The sequence below is a fragment of the Onychomys torridus genome, chromosome 3 (genome assembly GCF_903995425.1).
Source record: "Onychomys torridus chromosome 3, mOncTor1.1, whole genome shotgun sequence".
Lineage (NCBI taxonomy): Eukaryota > Metazoa > Chordata > Mammalia > Rodentia > Cricetidae > Onychomys > Onychomys torridus.
The window spans coordinates 135,123,865-135,149,446 of NC_050445.1; the positions used below are offsets into that span (position 1 = coordinate 135,123,865).

The window sequence follows — 25,582 nt, forward strand, 5'->3', positions numbered from 1 at the left end:
CATTCCCCCTTGATCTTCCTCAGCTTTGTCTGCTGCAATCGAGTGCCCCACAGAGTGAAGGTGTGGGCTCAGCACGGTGGCACTGGAACCCTGAGGAAGGAAGAGAGCCTCGTGAGCTCTCTAGCTCACTTCTAGGAAGGGAAGGGATGGGTGCCGGATGAGGGCAATCCACCTAGGCTGGGTCTGGGTCCTGAGAGGCCCCTTGTAATTGATGGAAGCTGGCACATCAATCAGCCCCCTTTAGGACTGTTTTTTACCCCAGCTTTGACTCAGCACTCCCAGCACCCTCTTCTCTTTGTCTCATCTGTAGTCTTTCTCATCTATGGCCAGGACCACGGATGCTGCAGGAGACACTTACATATTCCTTGATGAGCAAGCAAGATGCTCCATTGGAGAGGGTCACAGAGCTGAACTCCTCTTCATTCTATTAAGCCTTTTCTGAATGGATGCATCATTCATTCATTCATTCACTTGCTATGTCTGGTAAGGTGCTACAGCAGTGAGGCAAAGTCCATAGTTTCTACAGCTTTCCCATTGGGGTGGGTCAAAGGGTCTTTTGTCTCCTGGCTTCCCAGTTCATGTACTTTATTTCCTGCTAAACCTTGCCATTTGGGGAGATCAGGAGGAGAGGACTCTGAGGCAGGCAGGGATCTTTATTGCATCCTTGATGCCTGCACATGATAGGAGCTAGGTGTGTGTTTGTTGAACTGGACTAAATAGGCACCTTGGCAGGCTCTCGCAGGGCCGGGCGGGGTGGGAAATTCACCACCTTCCCCTTTTCCCATCTAGCTGTCAGATATCATCTCCTTCATGGGGCCCTGTCACCTGGACGACAGCCAGAAACTATTATTACTTCTTGTTCTAATTGTCTTACATTCCAAACCAATAATCCTTGCCTTTGAAATGTGCGTTCTAGTGGGGACATACCAAACTCACTTACTTCACCATCATGTGCAATGTTGACATTCGGCTTCATAATTAACTTCTGGTTTTGTCGTTCTTTGGAGACTAAGTCTTGGGTTTGTGTTTTGTTTTGTTTTTCTTTCTTTCTCTCTTTTCTTCTTTATTTTTTTGTTCTGGATTTAGGTTCTTCATCAAGGCTTGGAAAAAACAAGAGGCTCAGAGGCTCAAGATGCACCGTAGTGATAGAATGCTTCCCCAGCACCCATGAGGCCTCAGTGCCCACGTGGGGAGGAGAAGAAAAGAAAAAGGGGCCTCAGGCTCTCTTAAGCAAGGCAATAGTGTGGCAATAATGGGTATAGAGGACAGAAGCTGCCAGACCACACAGACTGATAGTATAAAACGAAACATGGGTTTTGTTTGTTTTTCTGTGGAAAGATCTAGAATTACTACATTAAAATACTTTAGACTGGTTCTATCTTTGAGGGTTTCTTTGTTTTTTGAAGCAAGGTCTCACTCTTGAAGCCCAGGTTAGACTTAAACTGTCCTCTTGCTTCAGCCTCCTAAGCACTGGGATTGAATGTGTGAACCTCTATACCAGGCCTTTCGAGGCTTAAGAAACCTGTTTCCAGGGCTGTATGGTGTAGTGGCTTAAGAACCCAAGTCCTAGAACCTGCCCAGGTTCAAATCCCAATAACTCTAATACTTAAAAGCTGGGCAGCATCACTGAACTGTTCTGACCCTCAGTTTTCTGTAAAAATCGGTGCTTTTGGATGAATTAAAAGGAGAATGATTCTGTGTAGCCCAGGCACTTTGAAAGGAGGAGGCCCCTCCAGCGCAGCCAGGAGTGGGAGACAGGACAGTGGGCCTCATACCCAGCCTTGCACCAGCACCACTTGGTGCATCTCCCTTGAGTGTCTGATTCAGCCATGAGAATCTGCCTACCCAGCCCCCACCCCTGTTGGGGATCAAGCCTACACACCAAAGGGAAGTAAGTGGTCTGTCACTGAGCCACACCTCCAGCCCAGTACCTTCATTTCTGTGTGCTCCCAGCAGCCACTGCTTCTACTTCAAATCCACACATGTTGAGAACCATACACAAGAAAGAGCCCAGGCTTTTCCTTCACTTACAAACTGGGGGCCAGTTACGCACACTGTGAAAGCTATGCCTGGCAAGCCGTACTCTCTTTATTTGACTGTTGACATGTTAACTCCTTCACTTGACTTTTAAAGAGTGGATCCACTTAGTGGACTTGGGGAATACTGCTTTGGGGGAGCCCCAGAGCCAAAGAGAACTAAATGCCAAACTGGTCTAGAAACCCCAGAGCAAAGTGCTAACCCAGATAGTGCTCTGGTCTGGAGTGTAGTAGGTACTGTGCAAGAACTGATGGATTCTTGGGCAGTTTGTGTATGGTAAATCTACGTTAACTGCACTCCTGAGTAGTCTTTCCTGAAGGCCACAGGCAAAGTTCTGTTTGCCGGGGAGTTGGACAAGCTCCCCAGAAAGAGCAAGCAGGCTCCGCCGATCCATGCAAGCCCTCCCTTGCAGACTCCCTACACATTCCTCCTCCTCTTGTGAAGGACCAACCCTGTTGGCCCCTTGTCACTTGTGCATCAGAGGACTTGGATTCCAGCCCGGGAGGAGCTGAGCTAACCTGGGCCTCTCTGAGCTGTTTCCTGGCCTCCCCTGCTGGACGACCGACCGCAACACCACAGCCCTTCCCCCGAAGGCCACGCCCCTGGTTCTTAGTGCCGCTGTGTTGTAGCCCAGGCCTCTTGCCTGGAGCAAGAACAGGAGCCTCCCACTGAGGCTGCACTCAAGGCCGGGGGAGCTTTCAAGGCCAGTCAGGGATTATCACCAGAATAACACGCAAAAGACACCCCGCCCTACCGCGGATTAGACGCTGTTGATTTTGAAGGGCAAGACCGCTGCTCTTGGCATGGGAAGCCAAGGGCGGCACAGTGGAGGCACAGGACCTGCCCCCAGCAGAGGGCCACAGGAGTCTGCGCTTTTGTGGGTTTTTGGCCTGAAGATAGTGACAGCACCCGGCCTATTAACCCTTCATGAGGGTCCCAGCTGAGTGGAGTCCAGAGGAGAGAAGACAGTCCTCAGGGTGGAGCCGGTACCCGTCCCAAGCCACTTCCTGTCCCGGAGGTGATGTTCCCGATGCCTCACCCTAAAGATTTTTTATTTTGTGGGGGAAAAAGAAACCTGAAGAAAGTAAAATAATCTAATACTGGGCTGGGAGTATACTTGGATGAGCACTGTGTAGAATCCTTGAGACACTGAGTCCCTTCCCCAGGATCCCAGAATGCACTGCACACCAAACAGAAGCAAGGCACCGAGCTGAGCACTGTGCAATCCAAGAATATGCAGGAGAGGCTCTAAAGGGTAGTTGGGCATGATGGTACAAGCCTGCCATCCAAGCATTAAAGTAGCAGAAGCAGAATGGTCCTAAGTTCAAGACCAGCCTGGGTCCCAAAGGGGTGGGAAAGACAAGAGCAGAGGGAGCCATCTAGAGGCTTAAAGAAGGTCAAAGGCCAGCACAGACGGACAGACGGACAGGGGAGCAGAGCCTGTCAGTACCTGGTGGGGTGTACCTGGCAGGGAAGGGGTCTAGAAGAGAGGGGCACTTCCCCCAGGAGCGTAGGGCAGACAGGCCTCCAGAAGCAGATGGGAAGGGTGGAGTGTGTTCAGGGGGTGATGAGTAATGTGTGGCACCGCTTCTCAGCATCCTGCTTGGGCCACAGGCAGAGCCTCAGCCTGCCCCGTGGGGAAGGGTGGGGAGAGAAGTAGGGAGACAGGCTGAGTGGCCCAGAAGGGAGAAGGCCGCAGCCCGAGTGCAGGAGCAGGGACCTGGGACACACAGTGTCATCGGGCTTGTGTGAACATTTCCTTTCTTGGGACATTGGTGTAGTATGGCGTGGCCTGGGCGTGGAGAAAGTCATGGTAGAGAGAGTCCCTGGGGCTTGTGAAAAAGCTAAATGATGCCTACGTGGAAAGTTGGGCTGGGACAGGCCCTGGGGCAGAGCAGATTATTTAAAATAGGACCACGTGGGAGGGTAATCCTGAATTGGGGGGTTGTCCACTTATCTTGTGTATGTTCAGTATTTCTCAAGGGCCTGCCTTCTTCCTCTTTCTCCTCTTTCTTCCTCTCTCTCTCTCTCTCTCTCTCTCTCTCTCTCTCTCTCTTCCTTTTCTCCCCTTTGTTGCTGGGGACCAAATCCAAGGCCTCATGAATAACAGGCAAGCACTCTATAGGGGCGCTTCAGCGGCAGCCACTCAGCAAACAGGGCAGATGTTCACATCTCACACCCCAAGAAGCTGCAGTCAACCCTATTCTCCCAGATTCTCTCCTCAGTACCCTCTTCTCTTTTTGTTTGTTTGTTTCTTTTTCTAGACAGGGTTTCTCTGTGTAGCTCTGGCTGTCTTGGAACTCACTCTGTAGACCAGGCTGGCCTTGAACTCTGCCTCCTGAGTGCTGGGACTAAAAGTGTGCCCCCACCACCACCTGGCTTCCTTTTAACATTTTGAATCCAAGGTTTACCTTCATGTATGTCTGCATCCTATCTTCCCACAGCAGTGCAGGGGTTGCGGACAGCCCTTGAAGACTCAGGAAAGCCTGGAGCAAAAGCTTCACTGGGGCTGAGGGCTAGACTTCCATTGAGCAGTGTGGCCCTGCCAGACTACCAGGTTGCCTTTGCCATCTCATACCACATATTTCATCTTCAGGGTTCTTTGTTTTGTCTCGTTTCTTTCCCAGGTTCCTTGCTTTCCTCCTACCTCAGCCTCCGGAGTGCTGAGGTTACAGACATGTGCCACCATGCATCACTCATATGTTTATCATTAGAGCTGAAGTATTTTTGAGCTTCTGGGACACCGTAGTAGGGGAGCGGTTAACCCACAGACTCCAGGACAGAGTGCAGGGAAATGTTGCTGTGTGGTTTGGGGTGAGTTACTTGTGCTCTCTGCATTTTGCTCACTAGATGGTGACGCTCTCAGCTACTCTGCAGAGCTAAGAGAACCAAGCTCACTCATGTCCTGTATTTAACGCTGTGCCAGATGCCAGGTATGTCCTCCACAACCATGAGCTACCTGGTTCCAGGATGTTGGGTCCACGTGGCTATACAGTATGTTGGGGCTACATGGCTCCAGTATGTGTACTCCAACACAGTGGGCAGGCCCATCGCCTTCCCAAGCTGGATTCTGACAGGGCAGCAGAGCACTCCAACACCTACTTAAAACCCGTTAGTAGAATAATTTTCCTGATGTCATTATTTAAACTACTACTCTGCCTGGGCTGGACCCACCCTTTTCTGGGGTGGAAGATTAGACTGTGGAAGCGTGACACTAACCACCAACTTTTCAGGTGCTCCTGGCTAGACTCCTAGGCAGACTGCCAACTGAAAGGTCATCATTGGTCAGGGTTCCTTTAGAGCTACTCTGTGTATAGCCTGGGTTTGAGCTGACACGCAGAAAGACTGCCCACATGGCTTTTCTCAAAACTGACAGCAGTGACTGACCCAAAGGTCACCAGTGCCTGGAGCTGCAGAGGGCAAAGTGATTCACTGTCTCTACCCGGGCCTGGCCCCACAGCTGCCTGGCCTCAATTCTTCCCAGCAGATATCCTCAACCCTGAGATTCTCCACCCAAAGGAGGGGGCCTTCCTATTCTTAGATAGCTCTGCTAAAAAGAACTGAGCTCCTTACTTCCACAGACAAGGCCCAGGTTGGGAGAGCTGGCCTGCTCACACTTCAGCTTGATAGAGCAGGGAAGGGACCCGGGTTTCCACGTTCAGCTTCCTGGGCCTGCACCTCCTGGCAGTGCCCACCGTGCTGAGTTCTAGGCCTCTGTAGGCTCTTCTTAGAACAGTTACTTATCCAACTTCCACGATACAACCCCCCACCACCCCACTGTGAGACAGCATCCCTGTAATTCTGTTTCTAAGAAAAAGCACAGTGAGCCGGTGGACATCACGGTCCCTGATAACCAGAGTGTCAATAAACAACGTGACAACATGTTTACTTTTCTGTTAAAAGAGGCGGTCCCTTCCTGAGCACCTTAGCTTTGTAAAGAAGCAGGAACACAGAACAGCAAAGATGAAGGGTTGAATATGGGGCTGACTTGAAGGAACAGGATCCCCAGTCTTGGGAGCCGGGTAGGGCCTGGCCAGAGCACTAAGGGAGCTGTAAGCTGGAATGGGTGGGGTAAGGCAAGGAGAGGAATTCAGATCTTTGGTGTGCTCACCCTTTACCTATCCACTCCAATTACCAAACCCATGTACTCTTAGGTCCTGGAGGTACTCTGGGCCCCAGAATGGACCTGAGTTTACCCGCTACTCCCTCTGCAACCCCCCTGTTCCAACTCACACCAATTTCAGTGGCCTTCAGGTTCCCAGGCATCCCCAGCTGTCTGGAGTCTCTGGGGCTGTGCACCTTGAAGAGGGCCTCTTGGACCCTAGACTCAGGGTCCCACCGTTACTGAATGAAAACACAGGGCTAAGGGAAGACCCTAAGAAATGAGCACTGTGAGAGAGACAGATCTCAAACTAGGAAAGGAAGAGAACAACTTGGATTCTGTCTTTACTTCTGGGGAAGAAGAGTCTGCCTCTCCTCCAGGGGCCTGGTTTTCCTCCTGTTCTATAAATAGGAAACTGAGCACCCACACTCTGGGTAGAACTGAGCCCCCAAGCCAGGATCCCAGGCTCATGGACCCCTCCCCCCAGCAGGGTTGGAGTTGGATGGGAGCCTTCAGTCACCTGGTACGAGCTCTGCAGACAGGCCCTACATGCTGTCCCTTGGCCATGGGAAAGGCCGAGGCAAGTAGGAGCCAGGAATTCTAAGTCCATGAAACATAAATGACTCACGCTGGATGGCTCTGCTCCCTGATCCAGCCCACATTCCCGGGCCTTTGTTCTGACCCGCCTGGGCTCTGACCTTAAAGGGCCAGATCTTCTGAGGCACCACTGGCTGTCATCCTATGCCCCTCCCTTAGCCAGATCCCTGATGGAGCTGCTGGTGGGCTTGGAGCTAAGGAGAAGAGGATGCTCTACTGTAGGATTTAGGGGAATAGCCAATCCCATCTCAGGTCCAGGAGGGCAGGAAAAATCTTTTCCTCACTTGCAAAGATCCAAAGAGGGGACCCTCTTCAAAGCAATTTCTTCCAGGGCCTCACAGCAGCTACCTCTGACACTCCTCCTGCCCCGGGGCTCCAGGACCATGGCAGTTCCCACACCTCTCAACCCACCCAGACCCAGCTTCTTTGTATTTCTTTGTTTTGTTTTGCTATCTTGCCATGTGGCCCAGGCTGGCTTGAAATTCACATTCCTCCTGCCTCAGCCTCCCATGTATTGATTGGCATTACAGGCAATAGCACCAAGTTCAGCTAGCATTGGTTTTTTTAACTGTCCCTTCAGAGATGTGTCTGGAAAGACCTAGGCTATTCACTTGTGTAGTCTTCAGGCTCAGGTCCCGGGGTTCCTCAGCGATCCCAGCCTGTCACATGGCGCTGGGCACTTCCTTGGGGCTGAAATGTCAACCTGACACCCAGCACCCAAGCAGCTTCTGTGAATCTCGCACGCCACCCTGTGGACACAGGAGAACTGGCCCTCGGGAGAGGAGCCTCAGTAGTAAAGCAAAATGAAAGTGAGAGACCTGAATTCAGAGAGGCCTACACCTCCTACAGTGAGTCCCACATCCTCTGTCAAACAGGCTCTTAAAGAGACAGTAACAAAAGGTTGGGAGGCCGGAGTGGGGCTCAATGGCAGAATGTGGACGTGTGAAGCCCTGGCAAGACAGAGACAAGCCAGGAAACCAGGAGAGAGGAGGGAGGGATGGAGGGAGGGAGAGAGAAGAGACTGAGAAATTACAACACGTTTTGTGGAGATTTGGAAAGGTCTGTTTCCCAGGAACTCACCCAGCCAGTACCCCTTTATCCGCCCAGCCTCACCTCCAGTCAGTGTTCAAACACAGGGCTAGATTTGAATTAGGGCTTGCCCACTGCAAGTTTAGAGCTAGCCCAGTCTAGCAACTCTTGATCCACAAGTGAGCTGCATTTGGAAGGAGGAGCAAGGTCTTGGAGGATGGGTAAGGAAGGGCTTGGGAGGAGGTGGGTATCAGCTCAGTATATGTGGGGGGAGCGAGGGGGGGAGTAGGAGAATGTTGATCTGTTCTTAGTGACTCAGAACAGACCTTACCAAATGGGCCAGCACTGCTGTTTCATATCTATAATCTGAGTGGTCTGTCTGTCCGTCTGCATGTATGTAAGTACACCATGTGCTTGCAGACTTCCGGGGAAGTCTGGAAGAAGGTACTGGATCCTCTGGGTCTGGAGTTAGAGGCAGTTGTGAGCCACCACGAGTGCTAGGTACTGAACCTGGGTCTTCTGCAAGAGCAGCAAGTGGTCTTAACAGCTGAGCCATCTCTCCAGCCTCTGGGTTTTAGTTTTCAATTTTATTTTTTATTTTTGGGGGTTTGAAATGACTTTATCGTTTCGTAGATGTGCGTTTCATAAAGTGCTTTAGGATTAAGGGGGACAGTCTCTCATTTGTCGTGGACTTGTTGCTTTAAAACAGCTCTCGGCACAGGCTCACCGCCTTTGAGTTTCCCTGGTCCTTCCCCAGGCGGCTTCTAGTTATTGATACAATGTTATCAGCTGTGGCTACAAAGCAAGTATTATCACTAGAAGAGCACGGCACAGGAAGAAGGAGAAGAGCCTGTTGAGGGGAGAGAGGAGCGTGTTGGGGGAACCAAACAGAGGCTTCCTCCTCACCCCCCACAAAAACAAAAGCAACCTAAGGTAGTGGTCACTGCTCTAGCTCAGAGGTTCAAGGGGAGCCAAGGACTTTAACTTATTTCCTAACAATTGTGAGTTAGGGTGCAATTTTGTTTTTGTTTGTTTGTTTGGTTGGTTGGTTGGTTTGGTTTCTCTGTGGAGCTTTGGCTGTCCTGGAACTCCCTCTGTAGACCAAGATGGCCTCGAACTCAGAGATCCGCCTTTGCTTCCTCTGCTAGGATTAGAGGTGTACACCATTGCTTGGCAGGGTGCTATTTTAACCCCTAGGCAGTGCCTTTAAACAATGCATCTCTCTGCCAACTCTTCCACATAGCTCAGGGAATGGATAAACCAGGAACTCGCTCTGTAGACCAGGCTGTCCTTGAATTTAGAGATCTACCTGCCTCTGCCTCTAGAGTGCTGGGATTAAAGATGTGTGTCACCACTGCCTGGTTTCCTTTTCATTCTTTTTTTTTTTTTTTTGAGCTGAGGATCGAACCCAGGGCCTTGCGCTTGCTAGGCTAGCACTGTACCACTGAGCTAAATCCCCAACCCACTTTTCATTCTTTAACTGGCAGAGAAAATAAACCCCATAAAGACTCATATATATCTCCAGGATTACAAGTGTGTGTCACCAGGATTTGTTTGTGTTGTACTGGGCCTTTATGGATGCTAGGGAAGCTCTCTACCAGCTGAATTACGCCCATAGGGCCTTCAGTCTGATTTTGATGGCTATGAAAACTAACTGGTCATCAGTGCCTGGTGTGAGCAGCCTGTAGCACAGTGGGTCAAGACCAGGGGCCGAGTGGATAGTGACTGCCTCCTCTAATTTTGGGGTTACTCAGCATCAAGTCTTCCTGGCAGGTGTGCTGTCTATATTTAATGAAGAGTCTCTATGGCTCTCCAGTCTCATGTCCTGACCAAGGTATCCACCTGATTTCCCCCACCTCTTCTCATGCATTCCTAACTTGCCAAAGGCTGGAGTGCATACCTCTGCTGAGAGGCGGGAAGATGGCAAGTTTGAATCTAGCCCGGGCTATAAATAGAGAGGCCCTAGCTAATGTGTGTGTGTGTGTGTGTGTGTGTGTGTGTGTGTGTATGTGTGTGTGTGTAAAACCAAACTACAACAAACCCAAAACAAAAACAGAGGGTTTGAATGTGTGTGTACAGTTCTTTGTTTCTTTGTTGAGGCAGGGCCACTTTGTATGTAGTCCAGGCTGGCCTTGGACTTCAAGTGACCCAATGCTTCAGCCTCCTGAATGTTGGGGTTACAGACCTGAGCCACCGTATTCAAATCCAAATAGACTTTTAGGACATCTTGGGTATATTTATTAGTGCTTATTTTAAATTTTGTTACTATTATTATGCCTGCCATGGCTTAGGTGTAGATGTCAGGACAATTTTCAGGAGTGGGTTTTTTCCTTCCACGGTGGGTCCCAGACAGCAAACTCCTCAGGCCTTGTGCAGCAAGCATGTTTACCTGTGGAGCCATCTAGCCAGCCCTATTTATTTTTGAGACACAATTTAGCCCAGGCTAGCCTTATATTCATGGCAGCTGTCCTCTCTTAGCTTCTCAAGTGCTGGGATTTCAGAAGTGAGCTACCACATCTGACTTCCTTTAAAGCCCAAAGGTTCTGACCAAACAGGCTTCTCCTTCTCAAAGGTGCTCTACATAATTAATTACCTGAGCAATGTGAAGATGTGAAGGGATATGGACAACTTGCTGGAATCATGCCGAGTACAAGAAACATCCAAACTCCCTGAATCTTGTCTCTCTCATCCCCCATCCCAGTCCATACACCTGCACACTCACACATTTATCTACAGGCCCACCCAATCATCCACCCACCCATACTACATCCTGGAGATTGAATTTGGGCTGTCAGGCTTTGGAAGCAAGTACTTTTACTTACTGAGCCATCTCACTAACCCTTGTGGGTTTTTGTTGTGTTTTTTGTTTTAAAGATTTATTTATGGGCTGGAGAGATGGCTCAGAGGTTAAGAGCACTGACTTCCAGAGGTCCTGAGTTCAATTCCCAGCAACCACATGGTGGCTCACAACCATCTGTAATGAGATCTGGTGCCCTCTTCTGGCCTGAAGTCATATATGCTGTATACATAATAAATAAATCTTTTTTTTTTTTTAAAGATTTATTTATTTATTATGTATACAGCGTCCTGCCAACATACATCCCTGCAGGCCAGAAGAATTATAGATGGTTGCTGGAAATTGAACTCAGGACCTCTGGAAGAACCATCAGTGCTATTAACCTCTGAGCCATCTCTCCAGCCTGCCCCTTGTGTTTCTGAGACAGAGTCTCAGACAGTTCAGGCTGACCTCAAACTCCTGCTCTTCTTACCATTTGGTGGTTTGAAAGAAAATGGTCCCCAAAAGGAGTGGCACTATCAGGAGGTGTGGCTTTGTTGAAGTAGGTGTGGCCTTGTTGGAGGAGATGTGTCACTGTGGGGGTGGGCTTTGAGGTCTCCTGTGTTCAAGCTATGCCCAGTGTGGGTTTCAATTCACTTCCTGTTGCCTGTAGATCAAGATGTAGAACTCGCAGCTCCTTCTCCAGCACCATGTCTGCCTGCATGCTGCCATGAACCCATCATGATGATAATGAACTAAACCTCTGAAGTGTATGCCACCCCATTAAATGTTTTCCTTTCTAAGAGTTGCTGTGGTCATGGTGTCTCTTTGCAGCAATAGAAACCTAAGACACCCTGCCTTCCTCATTCTAGGATTACAGGTGGTCACCGTCATGCCTTGTGAGATCACACCACAGAATTCTCCCTGCTTCTGGTGTCTTCTAGCTCCATATGCCTGAAGCACTATTGCCAAACTGATCTCCCAAGGCCTCTTGAGTGACTACAGACGTCCTGTAGCATCCCTCTGACTTTCCTGGTCTAAATCAGAGATTCATATACGGCCTATACTATGGTTTCATCTTTTGAAATTAGTGGCTTAGAGAGAACAAGATCTTTATTTTATACCTCAAAAATAATTGCATTTTAAAATAATAATAAAAAAATTCAGGCCAGGCAGTGGTGGTACACGCCTTTAATCCCAGCACCTGGGAGGCAGAGCCAGGTGGATCTCTGTGAGTTCGAGGTCAGCTTGGTCTATAGAGCGAGATTCAGGACAGGCACCAAAACTACATGGAGAAATGCTGTCTTGAAAAACAAAAAACCATAATAATAATAATAACAATAATAATTTATTTCAGCAGGCAAGAATTGAAACTAGGGCCTGGGCATGCTGTGAAGTACTATATTACTGAGCTATATCTCCAGTCTCCCAAAAACAATTTTTAAAATTAAGAGCTTTCAACTAGTATGCATTGCTCTGAACATGAGTTTTCTAACAGCCCATGTTTGCCAATCAGGGCATGCTGGAGTGGGCTTGAAGCTCTAGAACTCTTGATCTAGGCACTGGCTAGGGTAGGGCCAGCCATTCCCGAGGAAGTATCATTTCCATTTCACTCAGGTGGCAGACCTCTTCTGTTCCCTCTCTTCATCTGACTATGTGAAGGTGTGAGGGACTAGTGGCCCTCTGTGAAGCAGATCACACAATGCAGCGCTAATTAATTCGGAGCTTAGCAGTCCAAAGAGATTCCAGCCACCAATTCATTGATCCAACAGTCCACCTACTACTCACCTGTTCATCCATCCAACCCTTCATGGGTTTCAGGTCATAAGCTCAGCAGGGAGACTGTCACTGTCACCCAAGTGGACATTCCATCTCCTTTGGGAAGTGATTTAAAACTCCTGTCTTTTTTTTTTTTTCTTCCCGAGACAGGGTTTCTCTGTAGCTTTGGAGCCTGTCCTGGATCTCACTCTGTAGCCCAGGCTGGCCTCGAACTCACAGAGATCCGCCTGCCTCTGCCTCCCGAGTGCTGGGACTAAAGGCGTGCGCCACCACCGCCGGGCAACCCCTGTCTTCTTTCCAATCCCTCACAGCCCCTTTAACAGAATCTCCTCTCGTACAGCGCGGGCATGCCAATGCCCGAGGGAACCAGCCTCTCAATCTGAACCATTATGCCACCAAGAAGAGTGTGGCGGAGAGCATGCTGGATGTGGCGCTCTTTATGTCCAACGCCACGCGGTTGAAAGTGGTGCTGGAGCAGGGGCCATCCCTAGAGTACTACACCACCCTCGTCACCCTGATCAGTGTCTCCCTGATTCTGCAAGTAGTCATTGGCGTTCTTCTTGTGGTCATCGGTAAGGAGCCCAGCCTGCAGTCAGACTTTCTGCTTTGGTGCCCCCTGGTGGTAGGAAAGGCCCCTGCATCCCACATGAAACTAGACACCTAACAGAGTCAGCCCTCTCTAGATCTCCAAGTAACAGATGCTACAGTGAGGGCACCTCTTTCTCCTCATATCCCACGGGTGGGCACTCCTCGATAGCTGCTGAATGACTGACCCCACTAGCTGGTGGCAGTCTTCTATACAGCAAGCACACCTCCCCTCTTAGAGGATGTTTTGGCTCCCTTTCTGTGAAGCACACATGGGATGCCTCATGTGCTGGTCAGAAGACCCAAACACATTTCAGTCCAGTGATTTCTTCCTGGAGGGTCTCTCAAGCCATGCTGTCTCCAAATTCATGGGTGGAGAGAGGGAAGCTCCAGGCTTCAGCTCCGCTACATCCACCCCCAACCCACCCTGATCCTCTTGTCTCCACAGCCAGGCTGAACCTGAATGAGGTAGCAAACCAATGGCGTCTAAACCAGCTCAACAACGCTGCCACCACCCTGGTCTTCATTACCGTGGTCATCAACATTTTTATCACTGCTTTCGGGGCACACAAGACAGGCTCCATGGCTGCCAGGACCTCCAGCAATCCTGTTTAATCCCTACCTAGGTCCCAGGTGAGATGCACGGGCTCACAACTGACCTTCTCTGCCTCTGGCAGTTGGAGTAAGAGGGCTCTCCCTTCCCACACTAAGGGGGAAGGTCTAGAAGCCTTAAGACAAGGGAATTCTTGAAGGGCTGATAGGCCTTGCACAGCACATACACCATGAGTGGTGGGATACATGTGTAAGCCTCCCATAGTACACACACCACGAATACTGTGTTGTATCCATGAACCAACCACAGTATATGCACAGTAAGTGTCGGTACACGTTAGCCTCCAACAGAACGTTCACAGTGAGTGCTGGTTTATAAGTGGCCTCCCACAGTACATGCACCATGAGTGACGTGATATGTTCAAGGCTTGAGCCTCCCACAAGTCAGTGCATGTACCATGAGCGGGACTGAGTGAGGCCTGCCCTGAGGCCTTTGCTTTGAAGGAGGTATGATCCTTCAGTTCTTCTGCTGCTTGTTTTCAGGGAGTGCCTCTTGTAACCCAGGCTAGACCCAAACTCCCTATGTAACCAAGGATGACAGATGTGCCACGCCCAGCCAGGTTTTAGGTAGATTTTTGGGGAAGGGGTGGAGGGCCAATGTAGTTCGTGGCTGTTGTGGCTTGTGGGCAAGAAAAAGATAGAGCTGTGGCTTCGACTCGGTGTTTGACAGTGTCCGACACTACCGATAGGCACCAGCCAGCAGCCGCCTTCACAACGCTCCCCGGAGTTGGCAGCAAACTGCTGAATGGCACCCTTCTCTGCTCACCTCACCTGGTGGACTGGGTGCAGCCAGAGGAGCTGCATGGGCTCCACCCTCCCTTTGTCTTTGTCTTTCCCTACAGGAACCGGGTCTGGACCTGCTTCAGCCCTTGTCCCTGACAGGCTAGCTAGCACTTTCTGCAGCCTCCAGGAGAGCTTCAAGAGCAATGAAGTCGCCCCTGTCTCCTGCCCACAGCACCTGGATTCAGTTGTGCAGCTTTACAGGGTGATGTAATCGCACCTTGCTCTGGAGGCCTGAGCTCAGCCTCTGCAACAGGCACTCTATCCTCCAGCCACAGTAACTGGGTCTGCGAATCAGAGTCTACATGGCCTGCAGACTCTGGTTCCACTGCATTCCTACCCTCTGTGCTAAGCCTCAGTTTTCCCTTTCTGCAAAATGGGAGTCTATCTATAAAGATATCTGAAAATCCACCAAGTGAGTGTTGTTGTCTTCAGTCACATGGGCTCTGAATCAGGTTGGTGTGTGGATGCTCTCGTCATCTGTGTCCTGGAAAGGGATCATTGTCATCTGCACGTTCAAAACCGGTCACTGAGCTCTGATGAACACACACACACACACACACACACACACACACACACACACACACACGCTTTTAAAGACTCTACGATAAACCTACTATACTTTTCACACTAATGGTGTAATGTTTCAAGAATACAAATTTTCAGTGAGTAAAGGCTTAGTGGTTAACACTGGCTGCTCTTCCAGATGATCCGGGTTAAATCCCCAGACCCCACATGGTGACTCACAACCATCTGTAACTCCAGTTCCAGGGGATCTGATGCCCTCTTCTGGCCTCCATGGGCACCAGGCACTCAGATGGTGCACAGATATACATGCAGGCAAAATATCCATACACATAAAATAAAATCTTGAAAAACAGGGGCTGGGATTGGGGATTTAGCTCAGTGGTAGAGCGCTTGCCTAGCAAGCGCAAGGCCCTGGGTTCGATCCTCAGCTCAAAAAAAAAAAAAAAAGAAAGAAAGAAAGAAAAATAGGGGCTGGAGAGATGGCTCAGTTGTTGAGAGCACTGGCTGCTCTTCCAGAGGACCTGGGTTCAATTCCCAGCACCCACACCTGTCTGTAACTCCAATTCCGGGGGATCTTAACACTCTCACACAGACATACATGCAGGCAAAACACCAATGAACATAAAATAATTTTTTTTAAAAAAATCCTGAAAAATAAAAATTAAAAAATTGCCTAGGTCAGCCAGGTGGTGGTGGTGGTGGTGGCGGGGCGCATGCCTTTAATCCCAGCACTCGGGAGGCAGAGGCAGGTGGCTCTCTGTGAGTTCAAGGCCAGCCTGGGCTACCGAGTGAGTTCCAGGAAAGGCGCAAAACTACACAGGGAAACCGTCTCAAACAAAACGAAACAAAACAAAAAATTGCCTAGGTCAAATGCAACTAGGAAGGTCAACACATACTTGCAAAGCATGAATAGGGTACCCTCATTTCACTCGGAAAAGGTTTTTCTTATATTTATTTATTTGACAGCTTCTTGTTAAGTAGCTTAGGCTGGCCCTGCACGCCTGATCTTCTTGTCTCAGCTTCCCAAGTGTTGGGACTACAGCTGCATGGTCCCAGCCAGCCTTCTTCAGGCAGGGAGAAGTCTCTCTAGCTGAGGCTGCCGCCTCCAGTAACCTGAGCTGCTGAGACCGTGACACAGGCAGAACAGTGTGGTGTCCTTCCCAAGCACACCGCAACACAGGAAGCTTGTCCTTTCTGCCAGCAAGCACCAAGGCGGAAGGCCACGGACAGACCTTAGCCTGACAGCTGAGGGCCGCGAGTGTCGCCCCCTGGCTCTTGGGCAACAGGAAAACAGCCTTTGTTTCTGCTGAGTTTATGCCCTCTTCCCTCCCCCTCCCACAGCATTATCCTCTCCCTTAAGGCAGATGGTAAGGAGGTAACAGACTTCAAACACAAGGCACGAGACCTGGGAGGGAGATGGTGCGCATGAGCAGGGTAGGGGTGGGGGGTGGGGGTGGGAAGGCCCAGAGGGCTTCCAGTCCTCAGAAACAGAGCAGGAGGGCCGCTGGGACTGCTCTGGTCTTCCAGCACAATTCCAAGAATCTATGGCTGTAGAGAAAAGCCTGGCACTCCAGCTGTCCAACCTCAGCCTACTTCCTATGTGCCTTTTCTAAAGGGCAGAAGGCTTGAGCGGGGCTGAGAAAGCCACAACCCATAAACAGAACCACCCTGTCCTTCTGACTGCCTAAAGGCAAGGCCCGGTGGGTTTCCAGGGGGCTCCACTTTGCACGTGCCAAACCGTTCTTGGCACTCACAGAGCCCACCCACCACGTGGGTCCTGCAGCTCCAAATGCCGCACTCTCGTTCACAGCATGGTAGGCAGGCTCTGCAGAGTGCAGCCCTTTCTCAAGGCAGCAAGGGCGCTGTGCTGAGCCCTCTTCACAGACTGGGTTTAATACCCGAGCATCCAACGCACCACTGGCGAATCAGCAGCAGCAGCAGCAACAGTAGAAAGTCCCAGGCATGGAGCAAGGGGACCATTAGTGCAAGATAAGTATGTGACATCAGGGGACAGAAGGGGTAGCCAAAGACAGAAAAGGGAACGGCTGTTGTCCCGAAACTCACCATTTTTCAGTTCTTCCTGCCTTGGCCCCCCATATGTTACCCTGCCCATTATCAGATAGCCAGGTTTCACCTCTTCTTCTCCTCAGGGCCAGGAGGCTGGGGCTCTCTCCGCAGGAAGTCGAGGCCATAGGAGTGCTAAGCTTACAGTACACGTTTTCTTCCCTTTTTGTCTCCCCTGCTTGAGTCTCTTCCAAATTCTCACTAAAGCAGTTGAGGGCCTGTCTATGCCACCTTTGGTGGCACCTCCCTGTTATCTCCAGGTCTTCCCTGGCAGGTGAGACAAAGCAGCAAGAGCATTTCTCCACCTGCACGACCTCACTGGTTCCACACAGCCCACATGTCACACACTCAGGAGGATGGGCCCACGCCCACTCATTCTCACCTTGCACCCTGGTGCAGTAGGAAGATGCCACCAATGTTGGCCTTCCACTAAGAACTCTCCATCTGTAGGAGTTGGGTTAATACCCCAGTTGGTGGCCAGCTGTTCAGTGGCTACCAGGAGAAATGTGTGTGTGTGTGTGTGGAAGGCACAGACTGAGCCTGGAGCAGAGGTATTCCACATGGGACCACACCTCAGTGGGTCTGAGGTCTGCAATGCACAGCTTCACTCCCAGTCAGTGCTGGGTCTAGACAAGAGTCTCCATACTCTGTTAAAAATTATTCCCCCACCCCCACACCTCCACCCCAAATAAAGTCTGTCCCGCTGAAGTTTCTGGTTCATGGTCAGTACTCGCCGTGAGGAGCGCCGGGGCCTGGGAACGCACCTCTGTGGACACGATGGTATTCTAACCAAGCAGATGTTTTCTTCTGGACCTCATTGCCCATCCTACGCATCTGTCAACTCAGTGAGTGGCAGAGGGGCCTGGCAGTTGTCCCTGCACGAAGGGACAGCTCCCGTGGGGAGGGTAATTAACGCTGAGGCTTCCGTTCCTCTCCTCAAGGTCAACTGCAAGTCAAGGGGCTGGCAGCAGCCGTCCCCGGGGGTCACGGCATCTTCATTTGGCGGCGGTTCCACATGCCTCGCTTGGAATGGAAGTGGTGAAAGAAGTTCCTGAGGGAGAGCCGATCCACTTCCAGGCCTGCTTGGAGGATCCTGGAGGACAGGGGCAGTGTGAGCCAGTGGAAGCGGGAACGCCGCAGGCACCCAGGCAACAGGCGTCCAGGAGCAACTGGGCCCCCGAGGACCCACCCTTCCACATCTTCATCAGATCCTGCCCTCCTTCCTCTGGTCACTTCCCTTGGGGCAAAAAGCAAGCCAGCTACAGTGGAGCCAACCTGCCTCGATTACAGTCACAGCTGTGTGACTCCGAAAGCTGCCTACCAAAGACACACCCCCTTCTCTCTAGAAGAGGACAATAATCTTGTAAATGTGGATATCTATATAGACACACCCATCCTCTCTAATTACACACACACACACACACACACACACACACACACACACACACACACACGTATGCGCACGCACGCGCGCGCATACTTCCCAGCATACACCAGTTGCTTTACAGTATCAGGAGACCGGAACTGGATAAACAACCCACAGACTTTCCCTGTTCCTGTCTGTTTGTTGAGTTGGGGGAATCATCTTTTTATGTAACCCAGGTGTAACACAACTCTTAAATGGGCTTTTAATAAAAAACCCAGAGCCAGATACTGGGGTGAAAGCTGAAAGATCAGAGAAACCGAACAAGCCAGCCACAAGTTCTTACCTCTATGAATCCCTCAGTCTAAAGACAGTGAGTTCCTGTTTCCTCACTTCTTATACACCTTTTTCTGCCCTGCCATCTTACTTCCTGGGATTAAGGCATGAGATCTCAAGTGCCAGGATTAAAGCTGTGTGCCACCACACCTGGCTCTGTTCTCAATATGGCCTTGAACTCACAGAGATCCAGATGGGAACTCTGTCTTCTCCAGAGTAATAGGGTTAAGGGTGTGTGCCATCACTGCCTGGCTTCTATGTCTAATCTAGGGCTGGCTCTGTCCTCTGATCCCCAGATAAATTTTACTGGGGTGCACAATATACACCCACACCCAGGCTGGCCTCTAACTCAAGATTCCTCTGCCTCAGCCTCCTGAAAACTGGGACTACAGGTGTGTGTTGCCCAGCCTGGCTGTTTTTCTGGCAGTACTGGAGATCAAACCCAAGGCTAGGCAATGTCTCATTTGCACAGCCACCAGGGGAGGGGCCCCTTTTCTAGGAAGCCTGTACTTCAAACAGCTCTGCAAGGAGATGGAACCAGAGCAGCTCTTTCCTCGGGTCTCAAAGACAGCGGGAGGGTTAAGAACTGGTTTAGAGGTCTGCATCAAAGCACAGAGCCCAGCATGAAGGTCTTGTGTGACAGTAACTGCCACACTGCCCCCCCCCCCGCTTTGGGGTCTACTGTGATGTGGCTTCCTGTGACTGAACCCCTCCCCACCCTTTCATTCTCAGCAGCTCTGTATTCTTCCTTTTTCTCCCTCCAGCCGGAAATCAGAGGCGGGCCTGATTTTCAGGCCTCTGATGCTTTACAGGAAGAGAAGGGACAAGTAATTAACTACTCTTCACAACGTTTCCCCTCTGAGAGATGGAGACAGCTGCATGAGCACAGCACTGGGTGAGGAGGATGAATGAGGCCTCGGCTTGAACCCCACCTGCCAATGAGAGTAACTCCAGGCTGGGGGCTGCACCTTGCCCTCCCTCTCAGGAAGTTGCATGTCCCTGGTGCCCCTGCCTCATCCCTTCCTCCTTCTGTGGACACCCTTCCAGCAGTTACAGGCTTCCTTTCCCTCTTAGCTCCTCCCTTGAGGTAGGTCACATCTCAAGGTAGCACCCTCTTCCTCCCCCTTCTCTTGGGAAAGGGGGCTCACAAGCAAACACAGGGAGACACACATTCTCATTGCAGCAGGTTCCTCCCACTCCTGCAGCCCAGCGACCATGGGAGGCCACGGACATCCACGGGTGTCCACACAACTCTGCTGGCTGAAACACTTTCCTGGCCCACCGGCCAAGTCCACTGCTCCTAAGTCCACTCCACTGTACCCTTTCATTTCTCTCTTTCCTTTCCTTTTTGGGGGGATGGGGGGTTGAGGCAGGCTCTTGCTGTGTAGACCAGGCTGGCCTCCAGCCTCCCCAGTGCTGGGATTAGTGACATATGCCACCACACCAGGCTAAGAATACCAATGTACGAGTATATGCAGACACGTGGTATGCACTGGGTTATGCACTGGGTTACGCACGTGCTTTAGTCTATCACAGTCCAGGCTAAGTTTCTTTCTCTCTGCTTCCTAGTTTGCCTAAGATGCCAGGAGTTCCCGTCTCTACGAATGCTACCATGCCAGTTCTGTCATGAACCTGCCACCAGCTCTTCTTCCCTCAAGTTGTTTGAGTGAGGTACTCTGTCACAGCGATGACCAAAGTGATGATATGATGAGGCCTCACTCACGCTAGGCGAGGGCTCTGCATGCCCAGCCCTCCCCTTCTCTGAGCTGTTACTCTTCTCAAAACACCTCCCTTCTCACCTCCGGGAATCCAGACCCCCTAGATATCCTGTTATCAGGTAATGGTCCATACCGCCTACTTTGCGGCTCCCGACTCACTCCTAGCCCTTAGCCTGCGTCCTCTCATAGCTTTCAGGTCCTGCTCCAGCGCCCTGCTCCCGTGCCCCTGCCCTGGCTCCAGCGCCCTGCTCCCGTGCCCCTGCCCTGGCTCCAGCACCCTGCTCCCGTGCCCCTGCCCTGGCTCCAGCGCCCTGCTCCCGTGCCCCTGCCCTGGCTCCAGCGCCCTGCTCCCGTGCCCCTGCCCTGGCTCCCGCGCCCTGCTCCCGTGCCCCTGCCCTGGCTCCCGCGCCCTGCTCCCGTATCCTGCTCCCGCGCCCTGCTCCTGCGCCCAGCTCCTGCGCCCGGCTCTCGCGCCCTGCTCCCAGCTCCTGCGCCCTGCTCCCGTGCCCCTGCCCTGGCTCCCGCGCCCTGCTCCCGTATCCTGCTCCCGTGCCCTGCTCCTGTGCCCCGGCTCCCAGCTCCCGGCTCCCAGCTCCTGCGCCCTGCTCCCGCATCCTTCTCCCAGCTCCCGCGTCCTTCTCCCAGCTCCCGCGCCCTGCTCCCGGCTCCCGGCTCCCGCGCCCGGCTCCCGGCTCCCGGCTCCCGGCTCCCGTGCCCGGCTCCCGGCTCTCGCGCCCTGCTCCCAGCTCCTGCGCCCTGCTCCTATGCCCCGGCTCCCGGCTCCCGCGCCCGGCTCTCGCGCCCTGCTCCCAGCTCCTGCGCCCTGCTCCCGTGTCACCTGTCCAGGAGCTCCCAGTCTTCACCACCCCAGCGGTCTCGGAACTCCTTGGTGTTCATGCCCCCGATCTTGTCCAGGTCTGACTTGTAGATGCCAAGCAGTCCAAATCCATTGACCTCCCAGTAGCCTGTGGACAGACAAGACACTCTGCTGAAGCGAGCTGGATGCTGGGTTCCCATAGGCTCTTCTGAAGAGGCAGAGGCAGAAGACTGTCAGCTAAGGAAGCCCCTGGACTGTCTGGGGGAAGCCCCCCATCAAGGCCTGAGGTTCAACAAACACAACAGTGGCCACAGACTGATGTCACAACCTCACTATTGCCGGGCTATAGGATGTGACCCCAGCAGCTCTTCTGGCTATGAGTTGGTTTTCTCCTCTACTTCATCTCTCCACCTTCCCATCATCCTGGGCACAGGGTCCAGCCACAGCAAATGCTTCATGACTGTCCTATGAATGCATGTTGGGGAGGAGGGCAAAGCGGTAAAGTCTGGGGTGTGCCCAAAGTTCAGAGGACACAGGAAGGTAGGATTCGGGAAGATGCTGATGCTTAGGTATAAACTTTTCCAGCCGTGGGATTAAACACCAAGGTCAGAGGGTGCCTCCTCCTCCCTCATCCAGGGCAAGGCTCACCCTCAGGCCACTGTGGGGTGGCCCCACAGTGCAGCCGCATCACCATGGGGGCAAAGGCCATCTTGCCCTCTACACAGTGCTTCCGGATGGTATCGATGATTCCTGCTGGGAAGTGGATGTGCAAGTCGCAGAGGAAGATGATGCTGTGTGGATCCTGGGGGTGGAGAAGACAAGGTCAGCAGATAACTGGAACTTTGCTATGGTTATGAATCACAATGTAAATATTTTTGGAGACGGAGGCTTGCCTAGGGGGTCACCACAGGTTGAGAACCAACTCAACTGCTCTAGAGGAATCCTTGGGTTCTTCCCTACTGGAGTGACTGACAACTTACAGGAAGCTAAACACTAGGCATATTTCCACAACCCTGAATAGCTGAGTCCTCACACCAGAGGGTGAATTCAGACTCCGTCTCCACTTTCTTTTGCGACAGAATCTTAGAAGACTAGTCTGGGATTTGTTATGTTGTCCAGGTTGGCCTCAACTCACGCTCCCCCTGTCTCAGCCTCCTCGGAGCTGGGATTATAGGCATGTACCACAATATCTCACTTTTGTCCCATGTTTTATGGAGTCTGAGAATTCTGACACCTGGGGGAACACGTCCTTGCTATTTACTTAGTACCGTTGCATTCTGGGTCTGCAATGCAGTGCCAAGGATGCTCCTTGCTAAGGTTTCAAAGTGTCCCCCAAAGGCCACCTGACAAAGGATTGCTTTCCGGCCTGTGGTGCTACTGGGAGCTTGGGGAACTCATAGGAGGTGGGGCCTAGTGGCAAGAAGGTAAGTCAGGGGGAGGAGTGGGGATACTGGGAGCCTAGCCCCTCCCCCCTCACTTCTTGGCAGCCTCAAAGTACAGTGTCCTTTACCACGTGTTCTGTGCCGTGATTCACTCCCTCACCACAGCCCCAAAAGCACTGGGGCAAAATGACCACAGACTGGAACCACAGAACCAAATGAACCTTCTCCTCAGAGCAGGATAGGAGAATGCCTGCCTAGCATGCACAAGGCCTTGAGTGCAATTCCCAACATCACAAATAATAAACAAACAAATCTTAGCTTAATTCAATTCAGTGAGCTGATTGGTTTTGGTTTTGGTTTGTTTGTTTGTTTGTTTTGTTTTGGGTCACCTTAACACAAGCTAGAGTCATCTAGGAAGAAGAACCTCAGTTAAGAAAATGCCTCCATCACATTGACCTTTGGACAAGTCTGTGGGGCATTTTGATTCATGATTGATGCAGGAGGGTCCAGACCATTGTGGATGGTGCCACCTCTGTATGAGAAAGCAAGATGGAGGGCTAGCGGATGGCTCTCAGTGGTTAAGAACATTGGATGCTCTTCCAGAGGTCCTGGGTTTGATTCTCTGCACCCACATAGCAGCTCACAACCATCCATAATTTTTTTTTTCAGGACTGGGTTTCTCTGTGTAGCTTTGCGCCTATCCTGGATCTCGCTCTGTAGACCAGGCTGGCCTTGAACTCACAAAGATCCGCCTGCCTCTGCCTCCCGAGTGCTGGGACTAAAGGCATATGCCACCACTGCCCGGCTATCCCTAATTTTTAAAAAAGATTTGTTTATTTATTTGTTTGTTTGTTTGTTATGTATGCAGTGTTCTGTCTGCATGCATGCCCACACTGCAGGCCAGAAGAGGGCACCAGATCTCATTATAGATGGTTGTGAGCCACCATGTGGTTGCTGGGAATTGAACTCAGGACCTCTGGAAGAGCAGCCAGTGCTCTTAACCTCTGAGCCATCTCTCCAGCCCACCTGTAATGGTTTTTAATTTAAAAAATTAAAATGAAGAGCAAGGAAGCTGAGCAAACCAGTAAGCACAGTGCCTTGGTGGATCCTGCCTGAGATCCTGCCCTGCCCTCCCTCAGTGATCCACTGGGACCCAGATGCATGAACCAATTAAACCCTTCCCTGCCCAAGTTGCTTTTGGTCATGGTGTTATCACAGCCATAGAAAGCAGATGAGGACGCTCAGGTTATCTTGTTACACTGGTGGACAGTGACAAGCACGAGCCTGTGACCCAACCCCTTTCCTAAGGAGCTGGCTACCTTATACCTTCCAAATGCCTCTCTGTCTCTTAACTGCTCTTGAGCACCTTCCCAAGCCTCCCTGAGGCCCATTACCTTCACCAGGTCTATGCCAGCCTGTAGTCCAGCAGAGCGCTCAAAGTTTCCAGTCAGCTTCAGGTACTGGGAGCTGCAGAAGAGAAGGAGGTGTGTGAGGATTCAGCTGTGGGGTCCCTGAAGGAAGTTGGAAGGCACAAATAGAGAGAGTGAGTGCTCCTGGGTTGTGGGTGATCCTGGGTTGTGGGCAGGGGTGTAAAGCTGGACACCGGGACTCAGGAAAGCTGGCTGCAACTTCTGGTTCTGCCCTGACCAGCAGTCCTGGGATGTGGAAAAGGTGCAGCCAGAGGTATTCCTCACCTCCGCAGCCTGGACCTCTTCAAAGCCATCTCCACATCCATGTCCTCACTGCTATAGTCTGTGATAATGACGTTGAAATGTGGGTCGCCAGTGACTTGGGACAGACTCTCCATATCTCTGATGAACTGCTGCACCCAGCGAGCCTGGTTCTTCACTATCCAGGTAGGTCAGGCAGGGAGAAAATGGCAGAGTTTAGGAAAGGTGAACATCTCTCAGCTCTGACTCAGGTCAGGAGTCCCATTGACCTCTGCCAGGGGATAATGCAACTACAGGAATCATTAGCATGAAGCACAGAGACCCTAGAGAGAGGCAGAGCCCACCAGCCCCTTCTATAGTTCCTTGAACAGGCAGTAACTGGGAGACAGTCGTGGGTGGGACTCATGGCAGCAACCCTGCCCAGCTTTAACAGACCTGCTACCTATCCATCTTACCCCCCCACCTTCCATCTCTTCCTCTTCATTCTCACACACTGTCTTGTGTTTTCCTTTCTCACTGGAAAGACCACCCTAGGGCTAGAGGTGCGGCTCCACGCCTTGCTTAGCATGTGCCAGGCCCTGGATTTGATCTCCAGCACCACAAAGAATAATCAAAACAAAACCCACTCTATATAATACCCTCACTCTTATTTCTTCAACAACAACCCAAGTTGATGCTCACACCCAACCCTGAGACCTAACGGGACAGAAAGCAGTGATCTCAGCTCCATTGTTCACCAACACCACAGCAACAGTTCAACCTGTTTTCTTTTGTGAATCCCAGTTCCTCAATGGCGAGGTGGCTTCACTCACAAATCCTTGGGAGATCAAATCAAGAAAACAGACCCATTGCTCATGGTGATCATCAAGACCCCCATTCTGTTAAAGCTTACCAGGCACAATAAAGTGGACCACAGCTCGATGGTTCCAGGAGAAACCTTGGGGCCAGCACAGCTTTGGCTCTGGATCCTGGACATTCAGCACGTGTCTGCGACGACGGCGTGGGCTCCAGACCAGGCCCTGCAGGTTCCGGGCTTCCGTGTCCTCCCGTCCAGTGCTGTCACTCCCCCGCCAGCCTCGAGTGGACACGTACTCTGAGAGGCGCACCAGGCGCTGGCCTTCCAGCAGTTCAAGCTCCAGGAGGTAGCGCCCTCCGCGCAGCCGGTCCTGGCGCTTTTCCACATTGATGATGCGCTGCAGCTGGTATCTCCTGGGGTACAGAGGGTGCCAGAGTGAGCAGAGGGCGTGTGGTAGAAGCCTGCAGGCCAGTTGTCAGGAGGGCCTGGCTTCATCTTTGCTCTCCCATTGGTTAGCTGTAGAGGCTCATACAAGAGATACAACCTCCCTGATACTCACTCCTTCATCTTTAAATGTAGAATGTTTTTTAAGGCCTTTTATAGTGCTAAGA

The 25,582-nt window shown here is 51.5% G+C and overlaps 2 protein-coding genes across 4 annotated transcripts in view; one reads left to right on the forward strand and one right to left on the reverse strand.

The window, feature by feature from the left end:
- Ninj2 (ninjurin 2) overlaps positions 1–14,712 on the forward strand; it is an 82,509-nt gene extending 67,797 nt beyond the window's left edge. For 2 of the 3 annotated variants that reach the window (XM_036182267.1, XM_036182266.1), the window contains 3 exons: positions 12,661–12,892; positions 13,354–13,538; positions 14,360–14,712. In XM_036182267.1, the coding sequence (XP_036038160.1) occupies positions 12,739–12,892; positions 13,354–13,520 (321 nt within the window). In that variant the 5' untranslated portion in view covers positions 12,661–12,738 and the 3' untranslated portion in view covers positions 13,521–13,538; positions 14,360–14,712. Of the gene's footprint in view, positions 1–4,887; positions 4,971–12,660; positions 12,893–13,353; positions 13,539–14,359 lie in introns of all 3 variants that reach the window. The other variant, XM_036182268.1, reaches the window with a different exon arrangement.
- Positions 14,713–17,873: 3,161 nt separating this feature from the next.
- The window catches only part of B4galnt3 (beta-1,4-N-acetyl-galactosaminyltransferase 3), an 89,624-nt gene continuing 81,915 nt past the window's right edge, over positions 17,874–25,582 (reverse strand). Inside the window, exons 15-20 of the mRNA XM_036182265.1 lie at positions 25,068–25,384; positions 24,200–24,353; positions 23,900–23,972; positions 21,772–21,925; positions 21,145–21,271; positions 17,874–17,982 (exon numbers count right to left, since the gene is read on the reverse strand). Coding sequence (XP_036038158.1) covers positions 17,874–17,982; positions 21,145–21,271; positions 21,772–21,925; positions 23,900–23,972; positions 24,200–24,353; positions 25,068–25,384 — 934 coding nt within the window. The remainder of the gene's footprint in view (positions 17,983–21,144; positions 21,272–21,771; positions 21,926–23,899; positions 23,973–24,199; positions 24,354–25,067; positions 25,385–25,582) is intronic.